We start from the raw sequence: 10000 nt of genomic DNA on the forward strand, positions 1-10000 counted from the left end.
TTTTTTTTTTTGAAACAACACGATTGTCTCTCTGATGTCCAGGTGGGGGCGACACTGCCACCTGCTGTGCCAAGTGGAACACTGAGGACAAGGTCAGCCACGTCAGCACAGGAGGCGGAGCCAGCCTGGAACTGCTGGAAGGTGAGTGAAGGACATAAACCATCATGTAAATCAGATCCGAGTATTTATTCATTTATGTATGTATGTGTTTGTTTGCCCTCCCAATGCAATTGATCAATTCTCGTGCGGGTATGTTTTTCCCCAGGCAAAGTGCTTCCCGGAGTGGACGCCCTGAGCAACGTCTAAACTTCCTTCCCATCGACCCGCTGACGTGTGTGAGCGCACGCGTGCGTGTTTGTGAGACAGAGAGAGCATGTGAATGTGTGTATGCTGAGAGGTGAGTAGCAACTAAAACCAGACTGGTGTTAACTTGTGCAAAAAAAAAAAAAAAGAGGAAAAAACAACCCAAAAAAAAAAAGATGCACACAGCCAGCGGGCTTTATCGCACATCAAAACTGTGACGAGTCGAACTTGTGCCTTATTGGGACACGACTCGGCAACTACTAGAGTAGATGGATTATTAAGGTGGAGGGTATTTTTATTTTTTTTTTTGCTGTGATGAAAACTTGACATCACTCCAGACTTCAGAAAGTGCGTGTTACTCTCCTCCAGTCATTCCCTGCTAACTTGTGTGTATTCACGGCATCACTACTGATACACAAGGAACGGTTCATGTGGCGTTTGTGTACCTTCTGACCTCGGGTCGGTTCTGGTCGCCAGTTCAAGTTAATAAATGTCCCTAAAACCATTGCGCTACTCTTGTGTTCCTTTGCAGCTTGCGCAATGGCATAGTTTTCTTTTTTTTCTGGGGGAAGGGGGGGGGGACTATCCTGTTATTGGCAAATTAAAATTCTGATAAACTATTCCACACCCAATTAAAAAAAAAAAAGACGAATGAAATTTACATGGGAGAAAAATCTGTTTTTTTTGGTGTGGGGTTAATATTATCTTAGTCTTCTGTGGTAAAGAGTTAATGTGAAGGGGGGGAAATCAGTCAAACATTTTTGTGCAGATTTTTAAAAAGGTTCATATCAGATGATTGACACCAGTCAGGCCCTGCTCATAACGCAAAACCTGCACATCGCTAATCAACATTGCCCAATGAAATGAATTCAAATGCTCTGATCTCATTCAGTGCCATGGACATTTTTTTTCATTTTTTTTTAGGAATCCAGGCAATCAGTACCAGGTACGTCTTTATGTATTTAAAACAAAATAATAAAATCACGTGGTAGGTTTGAAAATGGCTGGCACCGAATGACTTAATTTGTTTCAGTCTGCCCGAAAAAAACGAAACAAACTTTCATATTTTTATTTGGTGTGCTAGGATACTGTAACTTATCAAAAAAAACAAACCATACAGTCATGACAATTAATTAAATAGAATGTAAAGACTCAATTGATGAACAAAGCTGCATGATGTATCGTCAATAAATAATTTTCAGACCAACAAAGTGAAATTTGATCCTTTGCGGTGGCACGGGTGATGACCTCTCACGATAGACACCTGGTGGCAACCTCGACTCGAGAGAAAAGGGAGCCTTGTTCGTTCACGTACAACAAATCTACTCCAAAAGAAACGGGGCACTTGAAAATCAATGCACGCCCGCGCCACATCAGCCATTCTCTGCTTACCGTTCTCCGGCCGGTGGGCCTTTTGCGCCAGGAACTCCGAATTTTCATAGTCGTCGGCGTCTGTGTGGTGAGGCGACACGCCGCGTTTGTTAAGCGCGAGACCTGGCTTGCCTCAAAACGAAAGCGACGTCTCCTACCGTCGTCTGTCGGCGCCGCGTCAGCCAAGTTTGCGTAGTGAGCCTCGGTGGGATCGGCATCTGAAGACGAGATCGTCTTAGCCGACGCCGGCACGCACAAGGGGATCATCAAATTGATTTCTGTCGTTTTTGATCACCCACCTCTGATCCTCGAAGCCATCTGCTCGTTTTCATACACTGTGGTGGGGAGCGGATCACTGCAAAGACAAAACATTTGGACCCATGAAAGTATTCACTCCTTTTTAAATGTATACAGATGCTTATGTTCACATTTAATTTTTTTTTTCATGAACAGATGGCCCTATTTGAGGAGGAATGGTCAATTATGTTGATGAGAAATCAATACTTACAGATAAATATGTTCCCAAATCCTGGGTGGTGACGCCGCTATCGCGTATAGAGCTGCGAGCGTAAAGATGTATCATTTGATACATTGGTGCCCGTGGACATCTTGCAAAAGCGTAGCTCTCGTACATTGAATAGTCAGAAATGGTACAAAACTGACCTGGACATGCGCCCTCACTAGAAAATACAAACGACAACTGTTAAGGTAGGGCTCGCAGTTTGACATTTTGCTTGCGATTGAATGGAGAGAGAAAAAAAAAAGGCATACTTTGAGGAAGGGGTCATTTGATTGGCTTTCATGACTGAGGAATAAAACAACAAAAAATGTTAGAATATGCCCAAAATAAATGAAATGTGTCAATTCATACAACAACTGTTAGGCATCTTCTACATGTTAGCTGCAGGAGGATTTACCCGTTTTGGATCGCGTTACAGCAAATCTGCTTCCCTCACGCCGGCTGTCAAAAATGTCACACCCCCCCCCAAAAAAAATGTCATAATCCAAATGCGACATATGATTTTAGAATGATTGTCACAAAAGCTGATACTCACAATGTGTGCGGGTTGTATATTTGAGCTTCTTCGTGGATGGTTTCTGTGGAAAAATAAATCCATTAAAACTGCCCAAAAAAAAAAGACAAACTTTTTTTTTTTTAAAGGAAAATGTGCCCAACTCTAATTCATTTCAAGCCAGTAGCCCATCAGAAGAAAAAGAGAAATACAATTTGAAATTAAATATGAAAATGACAATTAGTATTTTGAAATTAATTAAGAAGGATGCACAATCATCAGCAGTTCAAATTTCAAGTAAAAGCAGCCTAACAATCTCAATGTTGTCCCGTTTCAAAAATGGATTTGAGCGCAGTTGATTTTTAGTTCTCGTTCTCGTATTTCGCCGAGACCGATCTGGAAAACCGGGGGGCCCGGCAATGATCCTTGTGGCACGACACTGATCGTAAATGCTGTTCAAAGATGTGGAATTGTCATTCGTTGAAGACTATATTGGTCAAACCGGTTTGACGCACTGATTATGGAATTGAAATGAATGTACTTGCAATCCCGATTCCACCAAAACAAAATCCAGTTCGGGGGAACTTACTCGGCTTCCTCTTGCATCTCAGACACAGAAGGCCCAGCAAACTGAGCGAGGCCAGCGACGCAGTCGTCGCAATTGCACACTGCACGATGGAATTTCCCAGCATATCTGAAAGCAGCACTTATTCAAATTTAGAACACATCAAAAACGGCATCTGCAGTTGGGTTGTCTCTGTTGGGTTTTTTTTTTTTTTCCATTTTTTTTCTCCTGCGAAAGTCACACATCTGCAGCTCCAGGAAGTGGTTGGTCAAAGCGAGGAGAGTTTGCGGTCACGCGTCTTAAAGCAAAAGCGCATTCTCATTCTGGATTATTAATTGAACAATTTCTGTTGCGTTTGAGAGTGATGTGAAATTGCACTTGCGTAATTTGTTAAATATCATTGAAGCTGTTGATTTTGTGACTGCCTCGTTTGTGTAATAGGCAATAAATCAATCCACTTAATATAGTACATGACAAAAGACAACAAAACTGGCTAAAATAAAAACCAGAGTATCGCCATAATTAAAAGATGATGTGGGTTTTTTTCTCTTTTTCAAACAATGATATTCATTTAAAATTCATGATAAAAACAAAAGCGTTTGTTGACAATTCTCACAAATGAGTTTGGTAACGTTCATCAGGTCAAACCTCTCCGACAATGTCAGTTTTGTTCATTTGAAGACATTTAGGTGGGAATATCCTAATTAGGAGTACAGTATATGAAAAAGCAAGGAGCCTGGCAGATCCCTGAGGTGCGCCATGTATCATGGAAGGTGATCATATTAGGATCCGATGCTGGCTTTTGAACATTCATTGGCGTTTCTTGAGAACAATTAAGAATTCAAATATTTTTCCAACAGCCCAACCATGCCCAATTTTGTTCGTACAATATTCCGTTTCTCTGTAAAGCAAAAAGATCCTTCCATTTGTTTCCATTTGATTTATAATTTGTACTGCTGTAACAGGAAATGAAGTGAAGCACAATCGTGCTTTTTAATCTCCGTAAAGTATTTTTGTGTCTTCTTGTTTTCATCGCATTATGTTTTTGCTTCAAAGGTTAAAAGCCAAAGACACGTCCACACGGCGATACAATCCAAGGCACAAAGCGATCTAAAATCCTTCCTCAGCTCAACATAATCCAAATGATGACAACAGCATTGGCAAGGCGTCGCCGCCGCGTTACCTTGCGAGGTCCGGCGGCTCTCCTTCCTGCGTCGGCTGGAGTCGACATGAGCGGTGAAGCATGCGCTTTGGCTTCCTTTTTACAACAATTCGCCACATCCGTCACACCCTCAAGACACACGAGAGACCTCAAAGCGACCTAAAAAGTGTTTGCGATTTCAGGTGGACACACAAGACATGTCAAATCATGATTGAAAGTCAAAATGTCAACACACCAATTTGTCGTTATCAGCACACTACCCATGAATTCAACTTGACTGAAACGTGACTGATTTGATATTTGGTTACATTTTTTCCCTCCAAAATAATTTGCGCCCATTTGTGGTAAGTTCAGTTCATAGATGATTTGGAGATGGACACACTTTTCTGTGTAAGGCCCCACATTTGGCAAAATAGCAGAACAAGTGAAGAGCCGTGAATATTGTGTGTCAGGTTTATACCGTGACCCGTTTTGGAGATGCCGACTCTCATTTTTTGGCAAGCCCTCCTTGAAAATAACCCTCAGTTGAATTCGTATTGAAACAGCAGTGCAATTGTACATCACTGGAAACAAACCTGCCTGTCAATCAAAAATAGTTGTACGCCGAATTTCTGGATACGACTTGAAATTGAGGTCATGCCATCCTCTACTACTAGCGAGTATATTTTGGCAAGGTACCTAGATTTTCACTTGAGTACGTTGACATTTTTTTCCAGAAGTTGTAACAGTAAAAAGCCATTCTTAAATTGCTGGGGTAGTTTAAATTAATTGTTATACATTTATTCTGGAAATGTCTGAGCTGTAACTCAAATGCTCTTTCGACACGATAATTTACAGGCTAGTTAGCCCATTTTTAAAATTTCTTCTTCTCTTTTTTTTTTTTTTTTACATTCAGACAAACATTTTAATTCGCTTAATAATGGTTGATCTGTCTATCGTTGAGAAAAATGCCAAGTTGTTTCATATTTTGTAGTTGTTTTACATCTTGGCAAAAGTGCTCAAGTTCTCATGTCGTTTAGTGAAGTCATTTTATTTGTCTCATGTGTCGTTTTATGTAACGTGTGCGCGCGGGCGTGTGTGTCATTTATATAGCTATTGTTTCCTTGGTAGTTGAATCAGCATTTCAATAAAAGCGATTGTCGCGACGCTTGTTTTGGTAAAGTGTGAAAATAAGGCAGTACTGTGCTGTATTTAAAAAAAACGGATTAGGTGGTCGTACCCGCGACGTGACGTCATGACGTGACACAACAGTGTCGTTTTCGAGTTAGCTACAATTTTTCCCAAAAGACTTTCGCATATTGTTGGGAGTTGGAGTAAAAATACAGACACCACGACCCAGTGTGGTACTTTAAACGCATTCAAAAAATAATAATTCCAGGAATCTCTGCGTCGACTCTACCACGCTCTCGACGTCATGACGTAGGCTCTTTGCCGACGTCGTAGTAGGTAGGAGCGAAAACAGTTCGAAGGATACACGCCCCCCTGTCAAGCTAGCGGCGCCTTAACATATCTTGAAACAAACGGGACCCGTTTGTGGAAAGATACCGATTGGGCACCGTATGAAGGAGCGGAGTGTTAGTGAAGCCTCTTGGCTGACTTGTCATCAGTCGCCGTTTTGTTGATGCTCGGCAGCGGTTTTCCGCGCGCATGCAACAGAATGGCGCGAGCACCTCCAACGGCTCGGGCGTCGGCGGCGGAGAGCGAGAGTCTCCGTCCCGAAGCCCCCTGCTACCAGCGGCGACGACTCGGGTGAGACGGTTCATCCAGGAGCGGCGCACCTTGCCGCTGCCCAAAGTCATGGTGGTCTTCTCGGCCGTGGGTGACGCCGAGAAAGCCAGCGATGCCATGGCCGACGATGACTCGCGGAAGCCAGCCTCCCCGGCCGTGGCGGCGACGGCAGCGGCGAACGTCTGCCGGGGCAAGCCGTCACGCTACCCGCTGGACGCCAGACAGGAGCAGGAGGTAGGCCGATGTCCGACGTTTACCCAAAACAGTTTGTTTTTATTTAATTGCAAGCAGTCCTTGAATAGTGCTAGCATATGACGTCATAACCAAGCGCCAAAATTGGATTGTTTGGCAAGGAACGTGTGGGTGGACCGCTGCGTTGCGATTGGCCAAGGCTGGGTCACGTGGCGAGCTATTCACTTCATCCTGAATCCAGACCTAAACACGGCAGAATAATCCCCCTGTCAGGTTTAATTTAATATGACCGCAAGGGCCTTGCTCCTAACATTCACACTTAACAAGGTTAATCGACATAAAAATAGGTTCGAATTGCCTATATTCCTCATTTAAACCATAAACGTACTGCACACTACAAACCCAGACGAGTTTAATATTGGACAAATGGGCCTTTGCTGACTTGGAATGTAAGTGATGGAAAACGTTTAGATTATGCACGACTGTCCGTAGTCGGTATGTGCGCGCAACACTTTGCACACCGCAGGATAATCGCCCAGGCTCATGTTTTAGAGACACCCAAAAACCAGTTCTTTGTTGACACAGATCAGAAAAGATGATCTGTATTTACAAACTGTTGCAGTCCCCTTTGAAGGCTGTACTTGCACAAGTTACTGCTAAGATCCTGTTAATCGCTTGAATACATTTAGTAGGGATGTCAGTTTGTTGTGCATGTTGCGTAATGAATAATAATACATTTTATATATGTATTTTTAAACCCTTTTTTGTCCCCCTTGTAAAGTTTCCCGAGGTGATCTCTCTGAACGTGGGGGGCTCCCACTTCACCACCCGTCTGTCCACGCTGCGCCGCTACGACGACACCATGCTGGCCGCCATGTTCAGCGGGCGCCACCAGATCCCGCGCGACGCCGACGGACGCTTCTTCATCGACCGCGACGGCGCCTACTTTGGGTGAGTTGCGCTGATGCGATTGTGCGCGTCACATTTCAACGCTTCACGTTGTCGTGAAGGGACATCCTGAACTTCCTGCGTGAGGGCGAGCTGCCCCAGCGCGAGCGCGTCAGGGCGGTGCACCGCGAGGCGCAGTACTACTCCATCGCACCCCTGCTGGAGCGCCTGGAGGACACGCAGCCGCTCACCGGAGAGAAAGTGCGACAGGCCTTTCTCGACCTGCTGCCCTACTACAAAGGTAAGCAGGGGCGGGCTCTTTGACATGACTACTTTTGTCTCCGTTTAACCCCCCCGCAACAACCCAAAGCAATTGAGTTGAAGGAGCGTTGTGTGCCGGCAGACAATCTGGAGCGCATCGTGGAGATCGCCAAGCTGCGCGCCACGCAGAAGAAGGCGCGCTTCGCCAAGCTGAAGGTGTGCGTCTACAAGGAGGAGATGCCCATCACGCCGTACGAGCGTCCGCTCTTCAACTCGCTGCGTTCGGAGCGCGCCGAGGGCGAGGCCAAGCTCTTTGAGCACCACTGCGACGTGGACGTTTCCTTCGGGCCCTGGGAGGCGGTGGCCGACGTCTACGACCTGCTGCACTGCATCGTGGGCGACCTGGCGCGCCGCGGCATCGCCGCCGAGCAGCAGTGCATCGGCGTGTGCGACAAGCACCTCATCAACCACTACTACTGCAAGAGGCCCATCTACGAGTTCAAGATCACCTGGTGGTGAAAGGCGGGCCCAACCTCCCCGTTTCCGGGCCCCTTTTGGGAGCCCTCGCGTCTTTTCCGCTCACGGCCGCTAACGTTTTACCGCGTGCCGATGGGACTCGAAAGAGTCCCTACTTTAACATGGCTGAAAGCCGCAAAAGTCACGGTACACACACGACCAGAGCATTTTTGCTCCCTTGCCATCCAAGCCGTACTCAGCGTTGGCCCCGCGGTCGAGGGGGACGAGCGTGGGCTTGTTTGCATGAGAGCGCGCCACCCGCTCAAAAGGGGCCCATTTCTGTGAGATTGACAAAACCAAGATGCTGTAATTCCATTTGGATGTATAATTTGTGGCGGGGGGGGGGGATTATTATTATTCCTTCCTGTATAAAGACAACATTAGCTTTGAGCCTGAGGGGAATTTTGATTTTCTTGAATCATTTTTCAGTTTGAGTCTCAGCGTCGTCCCCCAGGAAGGTCCCTACTCGTCCGTTCCGCAATCCCCCCCGTCCCGTGACACGGACGGGCATGTGACGACATTGTTTTCTTCATTCATTGTAGCATTACACACGCCTTCCCCCCGGGGAGTGTGAATGTGCTGAACTCCTGTTTCTGCGCCGTTTCCCGCTTGGATATATCAACACGGCAGTGTGCCCCGCTTTCGACGGCAAACTCGCCTTGATCCATTGCAGACTCGATGAATCAACGATGGATTTCACGTTGTTGGGATTGCTGTGCCCATCCCTGCTATTGCGATTTCCGTCGATGATCTTATTTCAAGCATTCCGCTCGCCATTCCACTCCCACCCCGACCCCCCAAAGTATATCTTTTGTACCTCACTGCTAGACAGTATAGAAAGTCCCACTTTTGTTTTGGTTGTCTTCATAGCACGACGTCGTGTTGTTTCTATAATGGATCATCAGAAAAAAAATCTGTTGGCTTCTAGGAAGCTGTCGTTTTTTTTTTCTTTGCTTTGTATTTATTGTACTATTTTATGACAGACACCAATTGAAGTAAATATATATGTATAATATATATATAAGAATCCCTTGTTGTGCTTAAAATGGCCGTGTTTTTATTTGCACACAGCAAATCAAAAATTTCTTTTGAAATGAATGGAAATTCCATTAATCCGTTTCAGACACACACAAAAAAAAAAACCAACCAAAAATGTTCACTTTTTACCAGTAAAATAGTACCTACTTACTTTTTTTTTTTTTGCTCACTCGCGTTCTTGAACAAACTGCTGCATAACAGGTGAATTTGGACCAATTCAATTTTTTCTTGTAATATACTATTTTTTTTTTTTACAGATTAACACGTTACAACATAAGAAAAAAAGAAAAAAAATCCACAATTTTTTTTATCAATTTCTCTCCGTTGTAAATTTAAACAAATACAATAAGACAAAGTATTGTAAAGCAGTCCAATGTTTGGTTTCTAATTTTTATCGTTATAAGCATGAAGGGACATGAAGACAAAAAAAAAACGTCTTTTATTCATGGTATATTTTCTAATTCATCCGCCTATTATTCACTTGTTGTTATAAGCATGAAAGGACACAGAAAAAACGTCTTTTATTCATGATATATTTTCTAATTCATCCGCCTATTATTCACTTGTGGGAATTTTATCCTTCAAGTATCAGAATCGGCATTTGTCTGGAAAAAATAAAATAAAATAATTCGGACCTAGACCGAATACAAATGGAGACCAATCTTTTCAGATTCACGTTGCTTCAAATTTTGAAAATGGTTTTTAAATTTCCTTTCATTTCCCTTTTTTTTAATTATTATTTTTTTCTTTTGCCACAAGCAACTTTTTGACTGTACGGTCACAAACAGGTGGCAAAAGTAGAACGGGTAGGCCTGCTTTTTTTTAAAGCGCCGCGCACATCTCTCACTTTCCTCGCATTTACCTTTGCCCGCTATTCTTTGCCTTTCCCTCTCCCCTGACATTCAGAGTGTCTGTCGCCCACCCGGGAGGAGGGCCATGGTCGCCGGTCCTGCCGGTGCTGCT

General features: G+C 44.3%; 3 protein-coding genes across 8 annotated transcripts in view; 2 read left to right on the plus strand and 1 right to left on the minus strand.

Annotated features, from left to right (window-relative positions):
- Nucleotides 1–809, plus strand: part of LOC109516795 (phosphoglycerate kinase 1-like) — a 2270-nt gene extending 1461 nt beyond the window's left edge. Inside the window, exons 3-4 of the mRNA XM_019871584.1 lie at nucleotides 43–141; nucleotides 266–809. Coding sequence (XP_019727143.1) covers nucleotides 43–141; nucleotides 266–306 — 140 coding nt within the window. The 3' untranslated portion in view covers nucleotides 307–809. The remainder of the gene's footprint in view (nucleotides 1–42; nucleotides 142–265) is intronic.
- Nucleotides 810–1364: 555 nt separating this feature from the next.
- LOC109518098 (uncharacterized) lies at nucleotides 1365–5750 on the minus strand. 5 transcript variants are annotated; one of them, XM_019873738.1, is made up of 11 exons: nucleotides 5634–5750; nucleotides 4385–4573; nucleotides 3277–3382; nucleotides 2730–2772; nucleotides 2592–2635; nucleotides 2446–2479; nucleotides 2338–2354; nucleotides 2183–2234; nucleotides 1974–2029; nucleotides 1833–1892; nucleotides 1365–1755 (listed from the first exon to the last, which is right to left on the minus strand). In XM_019873738.1, the coding sequence occupies exons 2-11, from the start codon at nucleotides 4481–4483 to the stop codon at nucleotides 1502–1504; spliced, it is 765 nt and encodes a 254-aa protein (XP_019729297.1). In that variant the 5' UTR covers nucleotides 4484–4573; nucleotides 5634–5750; the 3' UTR covers nucleotides 1365–1501. The 5 variants fall into 5 exon arrangements, with proteins under 5 accessions (XP_019729297.1, XP_019729321.1, XP_019729313.1 ...); XM_019873762.1 differs by having other exon boundaries at nucleotides 1365–1625; nucleotides 1696–1755; nucleotides 4385–5750; XM_019873754.1 differs by having other exon boundaries at nucleotides 3277–3381; nucleotides 4436–5750.
- Nucleotides 5751–5854: 104 nt separating this feature from the next.
- Nucleotides 5855–8364, plus strand: kctd7 (potassium channel tetramerization domain containing 7). 2 transcript variants are annotated; one of them, XM_019873726.1, is made up of 4 exons: nucleotides 5855–6376; nucleotides 7116–7285; nucleotides 7345–7523; nucleotides 7607–7915. In XM_019873726.1, exons 1-4 carry the CDS (start codon nucleotides 6062–6064, stop codon nucleotides 7798–7800), a joined length of 858 nt encoding a protein of 285 aa, XP_019729285.1. In that variant the 5' UTR covers nucleotides 5855–6061; the 3' UTR covers nucleotides 7801–7915. The 2 variants fall into 2 exon arrangements, with proteins under 2 accessions (XP_019729285.1, XP_019729274.1); XM_019873715.1 differs by having other exon boundaries at nucleotides 5862–6376; nucleotides 7626–8364.
- The last annotated feature ends 1636 nt before the right edge of the window (nucleotides 8365–10000 follow it).

Source organism: Hippocampus comes, unplaced genomic scaffold, assembly GCF_001891065.2.
Source record: "Hippocampus comes isolate QL1 unplaced genomic scaffold, H_comes_QL1_v1.1 scaffold33, whole genome shotgun sequence".
In the NCBI taxonomy this organism is placed as follows: domain Eukaryota; kingdom Metazoa; phylum Chordata; class Actinopteri; order Syngnathiformes; family Syngnathidae; genus Hippocampus; species Hippocampus comes.

What these genes read in the sequence shown, in the direction of transcription:
- LOC109518098 (XM_019873738.1), bottom strand. Translation starts at nt 4,483, where the DNA reads ATGTCGACTCCAGCCGACGCAGGAAGGAGAGCCGCCGGACCTCGCAAG. An exon ending in TTGTCATCATTTGGATTATG is followed by an intron (nt 3,383 to 4,384) that starts TTGAGCTGAGGA and finishes GTGCTGCTTTCA; the next exon opens with GATATGCTGGGAAATTCCAT. An exon ending in GAGATGCAAGAGGAAGCCGA is followed by an intron (nt 2,773 to 3,276) that starts GTAAGTTCCCCC and finishes ATTTTTCCACAG; the next exon opens with AAACCATCCACGAAGAAGCT.
- kctd7 (XM_019873715.1), top strand. Translation starts at nt 6,062, where the DNA reads ATGCAACAGAATGGCGCGAGCACCTCCAACGGCTCGGGCGTCGGCGGC. An exon ending in CGCGACGGCGCCTACTTTGG is followed by an intron (nt 7,286 to 7,344) that starts GTGAGTTGCGCT and finishes GTTGTCGTGAAG; the next exon opens with GGACATCCTGAACTTCCTGC. An exon ending in CCTGCTGCCCTACTACAAAG is followed by an intron (nt 7,524 to 7,625) that starts GTAAGCAGGGGC and finishes GTGTGCCGGCAG; the next exon opens with ACAATCTGGAGCGCATCGTG.